At 31.4% G+C, this 18,102-nt stretch overlaps 2 protein-coding genes and 2 long non-coding RNA genes across 4 annotated transcripts in view; 2 read left to right on the top strand and 2 right to left on the bottom strand.

The window, feature by feature from the left end:
* Positions 1 to 720: 720 nt before the first annotated feature.
* On the bottom strand, positions 721 to 2,603 carry mRpL12 (mitochondrial ribosomal protein L12). Its single transcript, XM_088233857.1, has 3 exons — positions 2,439 to 2,603; positions 2,029 to 2,326; positions 721 to 1,003 (listed from the first exon to the last, which is right to left on the bottom strand). The coding sequence occupies exons 1-3, from the start codon at positions 2,498 to 2,500 to the stop codon at positions 800 to 802; spliced, it is 564 nt and encodes a 187-aa protein (XP_088089983.1). The 5' UTR covers positions 2,501 to 2,603; the 3' UTR covers positions 721 to 799.
* A 12-nt stretch (positions 2,604 to 2,615) lies between these two features.
* The window catches only part of wmd (serine-threonine kinase receptor-associated protein wmd), a 32,637-nt gene continuing 17,150 nt past the window's right edge, over positions 2,616 to 18,102 (top strand). The window contains exon 1 of the mRNA XM_088233856.1: positions 2,616 to 3,084. Coding sequence (XP_088089982.1) covers positions 2,970 to 3,084 — 115 coding nt within the window. The 5' untranslated portion in view covers positions 2,616 to 2,969. The remainder of the gene's footprint in view (positions 3,085 to 18,102) is intronic.
* LOC148276733 (uncharacterized) lies at positions 9,042 to 11,839 on the top strand. The gene is made up of 4 exons (XR_015823666.1): positions 9,042 to 9,256; positions 9,383 to 9,427; positions 9,845 to 9,898; positions 10,002 to 11,839. It is a non-coding gene; the product is annotated as an uncharacterized LOC148276733 (long non-coding RNA).
* Positions 12,175 to 13,056, bottom strand: LOC148276732 (uncharacterized). The gene is made up of 2 exons (XR_015823667.1): positions 12,821 to 13,056; positions 12,175 to 12,491 (listed from the first exon to the last, which is right to left on the bottom strand). It is a non-coding gene; the product is annotated as an uncharacterized LOC148276732 (long non-coding RNA).

The following is an 18,102-nucleotide window of genomic DNA, read 5'->3' as shown; positions in this document are numbered from 1 at the left end:
CTTTGATTATTTAATTCATTAAATTACTAATCATTTTATTATTTTCATCTCTACTTCTGATAATAATTGAATATGGATTTTTTTGGGAAAAGAGGAAAATTTATGTGGCTAATGGCCTATGTACCCAATTTAATAGTGGTTAAACTCTTATTAATATTGAAAGCATTACTTTGTGGTCAAATACTAAATGTTATCAAATATTTGTATATAACCACTTACCGACTTTTCTGTCTACCGGTTGCGAGGTTTCTTTGATCAATAATTAAATAACCTTTCAATAAAGCCCATTATACGATGTTTCATTGTAACGCTCACCCTATACCAACTAAACTCACGTCCCTCCCTCATTTTCAACTATTTCTCCAACAACATTTTCACAACCTAATCAGTGCATGTAAGGCTTGCCTTTTAAAATGTATGGCATGTTGGTTTTATGTTTTTGTGCAACAACTATGGTGAAGGTGTATAGTGGGTTTTGCATGCTGGTTTAGTCGGTGCCCTGACGAAACTGGTAGAAATAGTAAAGTCGTTAAGTGGTTATATGCAAATATTTATTAACATTTAGTGGTCAAACTCTTTCACTGCTTCTCTCTAGTAGCTTTGCCTGTGGACGAAATATTATCTGTATATGCCCACGAAATAAAATCAGCATATCCTGGCACGGCATTTATAATTTTTTTGTGCCATATGCGGAGAAAAGTGTATAAGAGATAAACTTGGTTTGTTCTATATATTTTTTATTTAAACTAAAAATGCACATTAACATACCACTTAAAAATATTTTATTAAAAAAAGTTCTTTATTCGATAACAATCACCGCTCCCACTTTGCTCAGCGCTTCTTTGAGTTTCTCCGCTTCTTCTTTAGAAACACTGGCTTTTACGAGAGTGGGAATACTTTCTACAAACTTCTTTGCCTGGACTAAATTAAAACCTTCCATTGTGGACTTCACTTCTTTAATTAGAGCAACCTTTTGTTTGTCATCAAATCCAGTCATTGTTACCTGAGTGAAATAAAAGATAAGTATTAACATAGCACTATTTGATGTGAAAATGGAGGGTACGATAGAAGGGAAAAAATGTGCATTTGAGTTAAGATTCGAACTGCCCGGGACTGTTGATATGTAAGTGTTCCAAAGTGATTGTGAACAAGTTTGACACATCCTCCATATGCAGAATGCGCTTTGGGCACTGCTGCAATGGCTCTTACCAGTTTAAAATCCATGTCCGGGACTCATGCTGCGAATGCTCAAGCTGACGCTTGAGGAATGGAAAAGGATTTTTTTGGATGCCCCATAAATGACTGTTATCCTGATTTCCTATCCGACCTCACTGATATTAACATCCCATTCCCTAGTCATATTCTCTTTCCTGACCCCACCCAATAAACATGTATTTAAAATTCTATGTAAAAATATCTAGTAATAAATGGTGTTTAGTTGTAAATATGTAAAGTTTTCAAAATATTAAATACTAAGTCACTAACTTTGATATATTACTAATTCATGTGTAAATATCTAAATAAACGAAATCTCGACACCGGCTAGAACACCCCAGTTGGGAGGTGAACAGGCCATAAAAACTACCTACGGCATGGAATGCTCTCCTAGCAGAAGTCCAAAACTGTGAAAGTGAAGTGATGTTTCGGAAGAAACTTAACACCTACTTGTTCTCTAAATCATTTGAATAAATTCTTAGCATGTGGTGAAAAAGTACATTATTTTTCTTAAATTAAAAAGTTAAAATTAAATTTATATTTTATATAATCACTTTGTAAAGCGCCCTTGAGGTATTATTTTACGAAAATGGCGCTATATAAGTTATCCATAATTATTATTCCCTGGGAACAAAAGTGTAGAATCCCATATGTGACACAAGTAGTGTCGGGGGCAAAAAAATGTCTCATATAATATAAATTCTTTACAAACTGTTAATGTTTATTAATCATAAGTTGACAAATACAAAGCTATCTAAGCCGCTCAAATCTTTGAATGGGTTGTCTAATAAAAAAATACATAAATATATTTACGTTAAATTCTGTTTGAACTTTTTTGGAAACTGGTGCATCATCATCATCAGCTGCAGCACCAGGGGCACTCTGCATCATATATCCTCCCATAGGCATAGCTGGCTGGTCAGGGAGATTTAATCGCTTCTTGAGCAGTTGACTAAGGTCGCTCACTTCCAGTAAGTTTAAGCTAGAAATATCTGTGGCGATTTTTTCCAATTTAGCGGAGTAAATTTTTTCAACGCCTTCTGGTGCAGGTATTGAGAATGGCTCCGGAGCTGCTGCCAATCCTGCCGCAGTGGATTGGCGAGCTGTATTGCTATAATTTCATAGAATATTCGTAAAATATAAAGAATCATCCAGGAAAATATAGGTTAAGTTTTTTAAAAACAATTTTTAAGACTTTTATAACCTCTCATTGAAAAACTTACCATCTCAAAAAGTTTTTCCAAAGTGAAACATTGGAACGGGAGAGTATTTTCATCGCATTCATTGTGCAATTTGTTATTTTACCGAAAAATAAAATGAAATAAGCGCACCCGACTACCCGAAATGAATTTTAGTTGTAATGTTGGTCATCCTGATTCGTAATATCGGTAACGAAGATTGTATTTTCTGAATGTTGGTCAAAATGATTGGCGAGTGTCATTTGTTATTATTATTTTTTGAACTGAGACTATTTGTCAAAATTATTTGCTTAAGTTATTTTTGATGATTTGTTTGCAAGAATTACAGTAATAATAAGTGCTACGCGTCAAATAAATTTTATTACATAGTTATTTAATATAAGTTATGAATTAAAACCATTTAGAGTGTTCTTCTTTATCGACATACGACATTGACAATTTAGTTCTAGTGAGCGCCATTCTTTAGTCGATTGTCAACAGCCAATGTGGTCAGACTCAAACTTTTTTGGATCAAGTCAAAACTTTTGTAGATTAATACGCTTTAATTAATAAAATATGGCTAATTTGAAACAGATATCTCTAAATTGCAGTGGACATACACGCCCTGTAGTGCATTTAAACTTTAGTGATGTGACCGAGTGCGGATATTTTCTAATTTCGGCATGTAAAGGTACGTGGAGTCTAACCTCTCCTGTCTGCGTTGACCATTCGCCTTGGCCTGGTTTTGAATTTTAAACGAAATCTTACAAGTGTAACCGGGTCGGTGGCTTTTCGGCCGGCGCAGACTTTGTAAATAATCCCCCTAATTAGTTAATTTAAGCGTTACTTCGCGCAATTTCTCTTGTACGGTTTCTCAGTCCGGCGAACGCATGTGTCGCGCCAGCTCGTGACGTCTGCAGGGCCTTTGTCGAGAGATTCTGGTACCGACCTTCTGGTCCCGACAAGCAGGAAGAACCTTGCTACTGCTGACTTATTTGTTGAGTGCTATAAAGGCGGTTTACCTTGCCCAGGAACTAAATGCATTCACAATTAATAATAAAAACGTATTGCCTTGATTATTCGTAATAACACGAATGTCCAACAATCGTTGTCATTTAATATGTATGCGGAAACGTGTCCCGACAGAACGAAGCCCTTTTATGATAATAGAGACTTGCACAATTATTTACTTGTGTATTTATAATTAGTTTATCATTTTACTAATAATACATTTAATAAACATTATAATTCTTCACGCTTTATTAAGTTATTATAATTTGCGCTGTTTACTTATTGTGTCGTTGACTTTATAATTTGGTTACAATGATTTGAATTTTATTTTTACATGTTCTAAATTTAAACAAAATATAATTCCTCGTTTACTTATTTGTCTCGCATGTCTTAATTAAACAAAATATTTTCCTTTCATATTATCTGCCTCACTAGGTTTGTGAACATATTGTTAGTTTTCTTTTTTGTTGTTTATATGCTTGTTATAATTTATAAATGCATGTAACTTGTTTTCTGTTGATGTTATCATGTTTTGGTAAAAAGCCATAACAACGGGGAAAAACCCTGTATCGAGGATGGAATAAACTTTTAAAAAATACCGTAGGTACTTTTTTTACTGTAAGGATTTATTAGTGGTTCCATATCTCAAATATTTTGTACTTTGAGACAAAGTAGATATATTTTTATAGTTTTTCCGCTAAAATATATTATTAAGTAATATTACAGCCTATATATTTTCATGGTAGTGTTTGCTTACTATGCAAAAGATCTCAGGTTTGATTTCCGTCATGGTTAACATGTTTTTACACTACTGGATTTCATAGTCCCTGGACTGGCACCTGAGTCCTAAAACTGATCATCTTACTTCCATGTAACAAAAATGATCAAGATACACTGGTCGGCGTGAATGAACAATAATATTCAATATATAATGAATATTCAATATTTTGACATGTCCATCTTTAAGTATTTGTTGGATTTGGTCATGCCATGTCTTTCTCGGTCTTCCTCTATTTCTGCATCCATCAACATTCGCATTGTAAATATTCTTAGCCGTTCTCTCGCTGTCCATTCGTTCTACATGTCCAAACCAGCGCAGAGCTCCTTTCTTGATTTTGTCGATAATGCTTGTCTCAGCCTTACATAATGTACGGATCTCAACATTTGTGCATCTATCGTACATAATTTTACCACACATTCGCCTGAGAGATCGCATTTCGACAGCATTCAGCCTACTTTCATACCCGTTTTTCCAAGTCTATACTTTGCTCCCATACATCAGGGATGGATTATATTATTATTATTCCATGTCCGCTCCCTAGTTGGAGCATATTGTGTCCACAAAGAACCTCCAAGCATCTCTGTCGGCTGCCAGCTCCTATGCATCCTCCCAAGTCAGGTTTGCGTCCCGTAGTTCTGATATGAACTGCCGACGAATAGACAGCAGTAGACGTCCAGGACGTTGAGAACCTGATGCCTTGTAAAGTAGGCAAGTGTGGTTAAGGCTCTCAGGAGGCATCCGCAGCACATGGCCAAGCCAAACGTATCGCCTCCGCTTGATGACAGTTGTCACTGGAGTTTGCTGCGTCCGTTCTCTTATTACTTCATTCCTCACAAAGTCAAACCACCGCACACCCAAGATTCTTCTGAGACACCTATTCTCAAAACTTGGAATTTTGCTGCTTTGGGCCCTAGTGAGGTGCCAAGATTCGCATCCGTAGAGGAGAACAGGTGTTATACAGGCGTTATATAGGCGGCATTTGGTTTTCACTGAGTCAATGTCCGATCTCCAGACAGCCTTCATACTATTGAATGTGGCGCCTGCTATTCCTAGCCGCACTCCCAGTTCTTGTTGAATGCTGCCATTTTCCGTAACATATACTTCCAGGTATTTGAAACTCTCGACCTTTTCGATGACTTGGTTTGACAGAGTCAGGGGATTTAGGGCATCAAGGCATGAAGTGTAACACAGTACATGGGATTTTTGCAATATTGATATTTCAATGTTTCCTGTATTTTTACATTACGGGGCTCTATTTTTAAATGTCAGCAGAACTCACGGACAAGAACTTGTGACGTCACGGGTGGAATTATTTCAAAATTACAAAACTTGATAAAATCAAAGCGATGATAACGATACAATACATAAAAATTGGTTTAGTCCGATAGTCTATTAACAATTTTTTTTTTTATCACTCAACTTCTTCATTGAAGATAACTCTGTTAACTTCCCATTGTGATACGGGTCCTGGACTGGCACCCGAATCGTGAGACTGTTCACCTTACCTTTGCGTAACAGATGATCGATGTTATAGTGAAATTCAATTAATTAATTATGGATAAGTTATATAGCGCCATTTTCGTAATAAAATACCTCAAGGGCGCTTTACATGGTGACAGTGCCTTATGCACCTCGGGGTGCGGATAGGGAAATGATGATGGTGATACAAATGCCAAGTGCATCGAGTGCATCTAAAAAGACAATAATAATAATTGAAATTCAGCATTGGATAAGTAGTTGTAAATAATGTATGTGAGTTGAGTGCGTAATATGTACGTGTTAGTGACCTTCTCTCAGGACGCATAGAAAGTAAATGTTGCAGTTGTTGTGGAGACTGAAACAAGATTGTAGGATGAATTTTATTTTCATGTCCATTTATGTCTGCGCATATTATTGTGTGTTTATCATTCAGAACATTGTTATGCCCTACATGGGGTTTATTGTAATTATATTTATGCGGATTGTCACGTAAAGGAATTTATTACTGTTATAATGAATCATGTTTAAATTACTTAATGTTGATTGCTGGTGTTGGTTATCTATATATTTTTAAAAAAAGCTATTCACAAATATTTTTCAAAATTATTTATTAAACTTTTTGTGCATAATGTTAATCAAACATTGGCGGGCTTATTGCTAAATGAAAATTTCTTCCAACCAACCAATAAAAGTTAGAAAATATATTTATTTATTTATTTAAACGCCTTTTAGGCTCTTACATGTTTTACAAATAAAGACAGACATGTATTTTACACAGAAGTAGCAAAAAATATAAAGATTTTTAAAAGAAAAAGAAAAGTATTAAAAATATCATCTTTACATATTAGTATAAAAGTGGAAAGAACAGAAGTGCATTTTTGAATATGAAGACAGGAATTCATTTTACACAAAAAAGGAGTAAAAAATGAAAATGAATTAAGAAGAGTAAGAAAAAAAATAAAAAAATAATCAAAACATATTAGTAGAAAATATAAGGGGATACATAATAATACATACATATATTGTAGTGGAGAACAGAAGTACATTTTTTCGTATAGGTTATACTAAAATAATCTTAAAATTAGAAGAAGTTAGAAAAATACTAATTTAGTATACAGATATAAGTTAATAAACGGTAAGCAATTGAAATCAACATAGTATTATTTAGGTATTACAATTTGAAGATAGTAAATTGATACACTGCCTTTTAAAATTAAATAAAATGTTATATTAAATATATCTACATCATTTGCATATTCATTTGCAAATGTATGAATTCTCCTTATTGGCGAGTGTGCACTGTAGTTTATTGTAGATAAATTTACATAGAATAGTTTAGTAAATCGGGTAACTTGGCCCAGAACTCGCAAGTTAATTAGTTGTAACAGTTCGGAACAATCAAATATTGAATTAAATATTCTAAATAAAAATAACAAATCATTCAGTTTTCTTATATTTTTACATTTAAATATTTAATTAAGTGTGAGTAATTAATATGTTCAACTGAAATACCTAATTTAAAATTAACGAAACATAAACATTTATGTTGAACTCTTTCGATATTATTTATATTGAAAATAAAAAAGCTTAAGATATGTAAAAATAGAAATAACTGTATTTGTATATAAATTACCTCAAATCAATACTATTACTCAATGGGAAAGAGAAAAGGAGGATCGATTAAGGAAGAGAAAGGAGATGTTTCTTCAGACGTGATTTAAACAGAGATACTGTAGTAACATCTTTGATGGTGGATAGGAGATGATTCCACAGTGGAGCCGCATGGGCACTTTATGAGTTCGAGAAGAAAGAGGAATTGTGGATGGGTATTAAGAGAGTGCTTTGAGAATTAGAACGAGGAGGTAAACCATGAACTGATAAGCGTTTAATTTTTTCACGGAGTATTTATTGAGATCCAAATCCCAACTCTATGTGAAAGTCCTGTACTGAATTAGGACAAACAAAATACTACAATAATACAGTACAGTGTAATAATAATAGATCTGTGGTTACCATACACTAAGAAAACAAAGGTAAACATGGTTAAATGGCAGACTTATTTTCACTGGCTATATATTACTGTATTTTGAAAATGGAGATGTATGTTTAAGGCTGTAGTCTGGTAAAACGAACGCAAAATTAGGAAATCATACGATTTTGCCATTTTAAAACGAATGTTTGTTAAAAATCGCGCAATAAAAAAAATTAAAAATTATGTATGAGATAATAACAATACTTTTTATAGGTATTTCTATCAAAAAATGTACTTCAAAGTTTCATATAACTAAAATATAATTACTTTTAAACCGGCAGATTACGCCATTTCAAATTTAGACTAAGCTTATTAATCTGGGATCTCAATAAAGACTAAGTATTGAACTGATTTTTGTTAAAATTATTTAAAGATAATAAATTTAAAAAGGAGATGGCCGCGGCAGAATTTTATTTTTTTGTTTTAAAAAAGAAATATAAGCATTTTAAAGCACATAAATTTTTGTAAAATTTTCCTTTATTTCTACGTAAATTATGCAATCAGTAATACCATAAAAAATTTAAAAATATTGAAATAGTTTAGTTAAATCCTTTTTTTATAGAACTGTATTTTTTTTTTATTTATTTTTTTATTTATATATAATTACTTTCAGACCGGCAGATTACGCAATTTCAAAATTTAGACTAAGCTTATTAATCTGGGATCTCAATAAAGACTAAGTATTGAACTTAAATTTTTAGTAATGATTTGAAGATAATAAATTTAAAAAGGAGATGGCCGCGGCAGAATCTTATTTTTTTGTTTTTGAAAAGAAATATAAGCATTTTAAATCACATAAATTTTTCCTTTATTTCTACGTAAAATTATGCAATCAGTAATACCATAAAAAAATTTAAAATATTGAAATAGTTTAGTTAAAACCTTTTTTTATAGAACTGTATTTTTTTATTTTTTTTCAATACGATAATTCTAGTTGTAATATTCAATTTTAAACAATGTCTTATTTGGGTTTTTATTACATTCAGATCGGCCCTCAGAGCGGCCGCAGACGGACGTGTTTTCTGTGCTCAAAATTTTAATGCCTTTTTCAAAACAAAATTTAGTTCGAAACATATATTTTTTGTGTTCCTTCTAACACAATTTAAACCAGGATCAAAACCAAGTTATTTTTTGAATGAATAGTTTGTTCGAATTTGATAAATCATTCAAAAATGTAATTTCACGTCATATTCAAATAACAATTAACGGCGTCATTTTACTCGTACACAAAAACGGTCAAATTGCACATTTATCTAGGACATACCAGCACTCGGTAGGTACTATGTACAAAGTGTACACTAAACAGCCATATAATTATTACAATGTCGCGAACGCAGCCAACTTCATTGTGATGGTTTGACGTTTTGCTTAGCCGGCTCAGACTAATAATATTTTCTATCAATCAGAATTACTTTATTATAGAAATCAAAGACGAGTGATACTTTAATCCATAAATTTGGAATATTTAGTGACCGATTTTATCATAACAATGCCGAAAAAACCAACGAAAAAACCAAACGAAAACTAAATCAATCCCAATTTCCAAAGGAGAAATGCAATGTAAGTTGGATTTGATTAATTTATTAGTATTAAAATTTAGAATACAAAGGACAGACATTTGATTTACATAAATCATTGTATCACCATTACAAATAAATGTAACAGTTTATTATTTGCTTATTTTAGGATTCAAAAAAGCTCAAATTAACTAAGGCCTGTGGAGAATACACTGTAAGTTATTGTCTTATTTACTTAGATAAATAAAATTCCTACAACATTTTACAAAACAATAATAAATGTACAAATAAGTTTGAATTTGGTAATGTATCCCTAAATAAAACACGTTTATTGGATTTTTATTTTACTTTATTTGTTTAAAAAGACCAGAGTTTATATTGTGACGCATTCCGTCGTTTGAAAATGTCCTAACAAGACGAAACGCGTCACAGTATACGCTCTTATATATTTAAAAAAATAAAGTACAATAATTAATTAAGTAATAAAGTACAAAGAATTCTACCAATTGTCTGCATTCACAATAAAAAAGTACAAATAATAATTATTATAACCCTTATTTTCTAAATATTGACTATCAATAAGTAGGGTTATATTTGCCTTTTGGGTAATATGCAAATTGAAATGTTTTAGGGTGTTCCAGCGAAATATCTTTCAACTGATATTCTAGAAGATGACGGTTGTCAGGTTAGTATTCATATCGAAGTAGGAATATTTTAAGTATTTACATTAAAATAGCTAATGAGATCTAAATTGGATTATGATTATTAATTAATCTGTATTATTTCAGGCGCAACAGCTAGTTCCAGAACTGCTAGCACAGCCATTACACCCCTTTAAGTTGGAAGGCAGGAGAGTTGTGGACATCCAGGAATTTTTCACTAAAATCCAGGAAATATTTTCTCATTCTTCCATGTTTGATTGCAAAGGAACGAATATGGTGATTGTGGATGAAAAGTTGCATGGCTTTAATTCCATATTAAATTTAAAATGTAATATGTGTGGATTATGTTTTTCTGTAAATTGTTGCAAGGACAGATCGAATGAAATGAGTTTAAATGAATCGTTTGTGTCTGGAATATCGAGTATCGGTTCTGGATATAGTGGTTTGCAAGAGTTGACTGCTGCTGTTGGAATTCCTTGCATGAGTAAATGGAAGTATTTGAAGATCAATAAGAAAGTGTGTGAATGGTGGGACACTGCGAAACTAAAAGTTATGGAGGAGGCAACGAAAGAAGAGGGACAACTGGCTACTGCGAATGGTGAAATTGATGAAAATGGTATACCAATGATAACTGTTGTGGCTGACGGGTGTTGGTCTAAGAGATCATACAAAACCAACTACTCGTCTAACTCGGGCGCAGCTTCTATAGTAGGGTTTCGTACGGGGAAAGTTCTAAATATGGGTGTTTATAATAAATACTGTGTGATTTGTGCCAGAGCAACTAATAAGAATATTGAGGCACCAAAACATGAATGTTTTAAAAATTACTCAGGATCTTCAAGTGGTATGGAATCGGCGATCATTCTGAAAGAAATTTGATAGAAAGAAGAACGGTTTTACAATCAGATAGCGGGGAATGGTTAGAAAAGTGTAGAAATTTACTCACTGCGTCATGGTTTGATAAAGTTTGTAAAAGAAGAATAGGAATTAGTTGTTCAGGGTTAGTTAAAAGTATGCCATATAGTAAATCGCTAAGTAATATTTTTTCTATTAAATATGGTCAGGATTATGAACTGACCGCATTAAACCAATTAAGCCTTCAAGAAAATATCAAATTTCAGAAGTGTGGGCTGTTTATTGATAGTGAATATTGTTTTCTAGGCGCCCCACCAGATAACATTAGTACGGATCATGGCGGTATCATTATAGAAATAAAATGTCCATCGTCTGCTTCTAATATGACTATGACTGTTGAAACCGCCATCGACAGTGGTAAAATTAAGTTTTGGAAAAGAAATAGAAACCATACCGAGTATTATGTAAATCAGAATCACGATTGGTATTACCAAGTTCAAGGACAGTTGCATATTACTAAAAAAAATATATGTCTTTTTGGAGTGTGGACCGGAGCCCAACATAAAATTAAAATCTTTTTATTTAAACTGTTTGCTTCCAGAGCTTGTTGACCCCCGAGTTACACGATCCATGCCTATCAGAGATCCACCAAATGTTCTCGAGGCTATCGAAAACAAAAAAGTTGCCCCCAATAAAGTCATAAATTGTTAAAAAAAGCTGTTTAACGAAAACATCCCATCAACCAGTAAAAGTTAAATTATACTCACCAGTTTCAGAAAAATATTTACCTAAATCAGCTTAGAAATTCCGCCCTCTTTCAACTATGATGGTTTTTTTTTTTTAAATTTATGTAGATGTTGCTTTTATTATTTTTTAATTTCTGTTTCCAGATACACAACTTTGATTGAACCTGTCCCCCCTAAATCAAGATCATTGTAACATGAAATATATTCTTAGTTCTTTTTCACAATGTATTTTTCATAAAATAACTAGCGATCTATTGTTATCAAAAATATTGGGATTCTTTACTGGTTCTTCCCAATAATATATATTTTTGAACCATTTGCACTTTAGTATTTTTTCAATAAAAATGAAATTTTCCTCCACAATTTGTTTATTTTTACTTACAAGCGGTCCCACGATCAATTCCTGGCAGGGTTAAGTGAAATATTTTTTTTATGTGTTTTTACGTTGCAATATTTAATTCTCCTTGGACTGGCACGGGACTGCAGGATTGATCATCTTACCTTCATGTTATATATTATTAAATACGCTGTATTTTGTTTTCAAATGCAATGCCTTATGCACCAATAGGTGATAGGGATGATGATCTATCCAAAATTCTATTTACTTCGAAAAGGTTTTAAAAAATATATACACTTGTATATATTTTTTAAATATTTTACGTCACTCTCACATAGGTGTAAAAATAGAAATAAAACGATTATGTAAGTAATTTAGCATATTTATATTTTCTCAATGCATATTAAAATAATCGCTTACAGTATTTTGTCAATACAAGGTTTCCACTCTATGCACAAAACTCTTAAAATGCTTGAATTACCGTTTTAGTTTTTTTCATGTAAGATTATGTAGACATCCTTTTAGTATTTTCTGAGTGGAATACATGCTTTACTATATAGAACTTGATACACAACTCTTAGATAGGTGATTAAATGTGCTTTTATAGGTTTTTAGTGTAAAAGTTGGTAGGCACCCTTTTGACTTTATTCTTTTGCATTATTCTTTTGTCTGTTGCACCTGGAATGAAATGTATTTATAAATTTTACGTAGATTAAATGCAATGCTTACCTTAATTGATAGTTATCATGGTTTTGAACTTAAATAGTAACTAAGAAAATAAAATCAATTAAAATAATATACACAATACATTCTTAACCTATAAAAATATTTTTAGGTATTTGGCCGAGTCTTTTATCATTATATGTTGTTAATTTTTTAGAATTTATCTACCATATTTTTCCAATTTTATTACGAAATACATGATCAAGTGCAAATTCAAAAAAACTTATCAGTTTAAAGGAAAAATATTATAAAATGTCATACTGTCAAAAAATGTTTTTACTTACGTAATTTGATGAGATCAAATAATTTTTCTCTTGAAAACAATATTATGAAGTGCATTATTTTTTTGGCATTCACTTTAGTGACATGGTGCATTTTCATTAAAACATAACAGTGTTATCTGTCAACTTCGAAAATACAAATATCCATAATTACCCATAAGCCAGAAATCAACATATGTCACAGATTATCTGATAGTTGTACAATTCTACATTATCTCTGCAGTACGCTAGTCAGGAGTGCTATTTATAGATTTTACCTATTAAATAATCACGCAAAAACTCTATCTATCTCTGTCATTCTCATTTTGTCAAACAAAGTATGAAGAGTACGTAAAAATTGACGAACATACAATGTAACAGGATATTTTTTTTGATTGCTTTGTCTTGAAGCGGTATATTTTACGCATTCGGCGGCAAACCGTACGATTCAACTTACGGACTACAGCCTTAATGTGTGCCTGTGTTTATAAATTTAGTGTTTTTATTTAATATTTTTTAGTGTTATATTTTCTCAAATTATTGAAATTGTTATTTTTTTATTTATTTTATTATTTTGTTTTGCATTTTTTGTTTCTTTTTTATGTTATTTTATAAACTTGCCAAACACAAGAGCCAGACTCTTTTTTTGGCAAGTTCAACCTTCCATTTTTTTACTGAATGTATTGTTTAATTGTTTATTTATGCTAATAAAGGTTTTTATTAAAAAAAAATTACATTCTAACAAAAAAACGTAAACTAAATAAATATTGTAAAAAGTTAAAAAAATATAAACTGTAAAATTAAAAAATAAGAACATCATTAAAAACTAGCACATAGCACATTAATATAGAAAGATTAAACAATGACAAACATTTTATTTAATTTATGTTACATTTACCATGACTCCATCGTGAATTGCTAATTTCGCCTCCTGCGACTAACATTTATTTGTCAAGGTTGATTTTAGTGCTGTTCACTGTTCATCCGTTCCTGGCACTCTCTTACACCCTCTTTTTAACATATTTCCCAGATTCACAAATTCCTCTACCTTTTTCAGGATACCCGTCCGCAGTGATCTCACATTTAGTCATGCTTTCATTTCTTTCATAAGCAATCACATTTGTTTAATCAACATTCTCTCACAAAATTTTACAAGAATTTCTATATTAACAAAATTTTTAGTAAGGTTTTTTATTGCTTAAATTTTCTTCATTCACTGTAATTGCTGATTTTATTAGCATGACAAAGACTCATATGAATTCAGAACACAATTTTACTTCAACTTTCATTTGTTAGGTTGATTCACCCGAGTAATTTTATAGACAGGTATATTGTTCAGACTAACTGTTCACAAATTGTTACCTTTCACTCCTCCTAAATCGTATTTTGCTAGACCACCACTGGAAAAATCGAATTATGCTTATAATATGTGTGCTTACACATACTTAAGAAATAGAAAATTTAAAGAGAACCGCTTTCATAAAAATATATGTATATTTATTTTTTTAAAGAAATATTTGCGAAATAGTTATTGTGATTTACCCAAATATTTCTTTTAAAGGGCCTTCCCAAAAATAGTGATCATGGACAGTGGCGTATTTGCTTTCAACCCTCTCATTTGTCCTTGCTTTTTTAATGTGGTCTTATATTTGCGTATGTTATACTGTTATCTCATTGTCTTTTATGTTTCCCTTTATGTTTCACTTTTGTGTATAATTTTTACCGTCTCAATTTTCGTCAAGTATTTTACATTTTTACAAACTGGCATGTTTTTGTTCGGTTCAGTCGTAGGAGTCAAGTAGGGTAAGTTGTATAATAGTTTAATGATTTTATTTTGTTGTCTTTGTTTGTATCCTTGTAATGTCTGTCTTGTTACCGGTTCCGCAGAAGACGATCATACATACATACTACAGCCCAGTTTGATTTTAACATAGCTTCGTGCATCATGATTTTTTCCTTTTTTGGTATGTGGTCTTTAATAATCTATTGTGCTCATCACACGTTCATGGAATGGCAGATGATTTTTAATATTATTATGTGACAGTTTTATGTGTATTGAGAAAGTGTGACCTATTTTACCTCTTTTGGTAGTTTTTATGAGGTGAAAGTCGTCAATATTTTTTGTTGAACCGAATAGTGTGTTCATTTGTTGCCGTACAAAATAGAACAATAAAGTGAACGGAAAAGATTGGAAAGTCATTTTTCATCTTACTAAAAATTAAAAGGCATTTTCAAATGCGCTGTTGCCATCATGCAAACAATTAATCACATTAGCATATTAAGATTAATGTAATTTGTGTAGCTTCTTTTCATTTCACATTGTTTCTAAATGGTTGCTATGTGAAAATGAATAACTTTATATAAATCTATTGGTTTTACTTTTTGCTATGTGAACTCGACAAAATTAATTTAAATGATCCTCGTCTCCAATTATGATATATAACAATTATGATATATATGAGCTAGATAACAGAACGTCTTGCAGCTACAGAGCGCATTGACAATAAGAAATCTAGCCCCTATTTACATTTTTATTTTTAATTTTTTTATTTGACAATGAAGTTTAGAGTTTAAGTGATATTTTAAAAACGAAATAAAAATCAAATTTATAAAATTAGAAGTTAGATAGCAACAAGTCCTGCAGCTAATGAGCGCATGGACGGTTGAAATTCTAGACCCCATTTACTAAATTTAGATATTTGATAGTTGATAACATTTACATAATATGATAAAAATAATATGATAGCTATCATCACAAAAAGTCTTGCAGCTTCAAAACGCATCAACAAATGGAATTTCAACAACATAATGATTTTAAAAAGTTAATAATAAAAATATTGTCGTTTTTTATTTTATCAAAAAGTACAGTCGAACTTGGTTATTGCGAGGAAGACGGGACCGACTGAATTTGCTCGTTGCAAGCATTACTCGTTATACCAGAGGAAGGTTTTTTAAAGACAATCGCCATTGCACACACCCAGCCTCCGAGCGGGCTGGGTGTGAAATATAGTTCCTTTCTGCAACTTTAGTTTAAAATACACAAATATGTGTTAAATTGCTATAAACATTGAGTTAAGTCGCTAAGGTGTGGACATGCTATAAACAAAGAGTGAGATAATTGTTATTATATTCAACGCTTTGTTCTAACCTAACCTAACCGAAATATATTCAAACGCCACAAACTCTAGTGATTTTATAACTGTGCTTCTGCTAAAACTGTTTAAAAAAGTGTTTATTTGTGAAGATCAAGTGCCGAAATTTAACTATTTATTATAAAACAATTTCTGTATGATAAAGTGCTACCTATCTATGTTCATTTAAAAATACAAATGATACCCTTTTTCCTGTATCACGTAAAATTACTCGAATATCAAAAGTAATACACAAGTTTATCTGACATCTTAATCAAAGTAAAGTAGTAATAATAAGTAATAACAAACAAAATTAAAAAGAAGCTGATATATTCCTTGGTACCTACACTCTACATTACGCCCACAGATGCGTTTCTACTATCATCTCCCAGGGAACAGCCAAATGTGAACCAAGTGTTTTTACAGTTATTTACTAGGAAAAGGACAATAGATCCTGTTTACTGCACACCAAACCTGTTGTTAACCTTAATAATAAGTTAAGGAATGCTATCTTTGTTTAGTTCTATATATTTTACTTTTTGTGCTGTTACATGTTCACTTAATTGCCATACTTACTAGTTCTTTGCTCAATGTATTATTATTGCGTTTCTTAAAATTATTTTTTATTATTAACTTTTTAAAATCATTATGTTGTTGAAATTCCATTTGTCGATGCGTTTTAAAGCTGCAAGACTTTTTGTGATGTTAACTATCATATTATTTTTATCATATTATGTAAATGTTATCAACTACCAAATATCTAAATTTAGTAAATGGGGTCTAGAATTTCAACCGTCCATGCGCTCAGTAGCTGCAAGACTTGTTGTTATCTAACTTCCAACTTTATAAATTTGATTTTTATTTCGTTTTTAAAATATCACTTAAACTCTAAACTTCATTGTCAAATAAAAAATTTAAAAATAAAAATGTAAATAGGGGCTAGATTTCTTATTGTCCATGCGCTCTGTAGCTGCAAGAAGTTCTGTTATCTAGCTCATATATATCATAATTGTTGTATATAGTAATTGGAGACGAGGAACTAGAATCCCAACCGTCCATGCGCTCTGTAGCTGCAAGACGTGTTGGGATATTTATTTATTGTACAGCGCCCTTGAGGTGATTTTCACAAAAATGGCGCTATATAAATTATCAATACATTATTATTGCATATTGTCACTATTGAAAATTAAAATAAATGTTAAAAACATACCACTTTCTTAATATCAATTGCAGTTAAAAAAACATTAGTATTTTTTCACAATGTTGACACTGTGAATAAGAATGAATACAACTTTTTACATACTTCAACATTTTTCTCGCAACATTCTATTTCACAAATAATTCCACTTTTTCACAAATTGAAACATTTCTACTTGTTAATAGTCATGTTTACAATTCAAGAATTAGGTTTTAACTTATCTGACACTACCCACTAGTAATGTTCATTATGCATTGACCATAGAACATAAATAATAATAAAAACATTGTAAAAACCCCCGAAACAAGGATGTCATTCATAAACTACAAAAAAAGTTGTAATTTTTAATAAGATTCCGAGCCCGTACTTACTAAGTTCACAAAGCTTGGATTTTTTACTTGCAATTTCAACCATATGCGTGATGCTTTTATCTATTTTTATTATTTTATTTTCTTTTATTCAGGAAACATACAGTACAGTTACAAAGTTTAATATTTTACACAATTAGACTTAATTCTAATGGACCAGTGAAGTTTCCATATTTTAAAGCAATTATATGTAAGGTTAATTATGAAAGTATAAAAAAGAGAAGGAAAAAGAAAACCATAAATGAAAGTTGTTAAAAAATTAAATTTGTAAATGTTGTCAGCAAAAACACCAATCAGATACTTAGACACTATAATAGTGTCATAAACGTAAACTGATTCCAATGCCCAGCGGCATCAGTACTATGTTAGTCCCCCATTTGGATTTTATTACTTAGGTTCTTATTTCGAAAATTGTTTTTAAACTAAAGAGTTTTTGCTCTACTGTCAACAATATTTTTGTTCGGTATGTCCGAGAAGAAGCTAGTTATAACAGTGAATAATGTATGGAGAAAACCACAAACTAAAATGTCAACTAATGTTTCCTCATTATATCCAAGTTCGACTGTATAACCAGAAAGCGAGTGATCTAAATAAAAGTTGTATCTATGA

The sequence above is a fragment of the Micrasema longulum genome, unplaced genomic scaffold (genome assembly GCF_059751315.1).
Source record: "Micrasema longulum isolate JH-2025_06_02 unplaced genomic scaffold, ASM5975131v1 h1tg001157l, whole genome shotgun sequence".
In the NCBI taxonomy this organism is placed as follows: domain Eukaryota; kingdom Metazoa; phylum Arthropoda; class Insecta; order Trichoptera; family Brachycentridae; genus Micrasema; species Micrasema longulum.
Note: the sequence above shows the minus strand (reverse complement) of the source record. Positions and strands in the feature narration are given on the sequence as shown.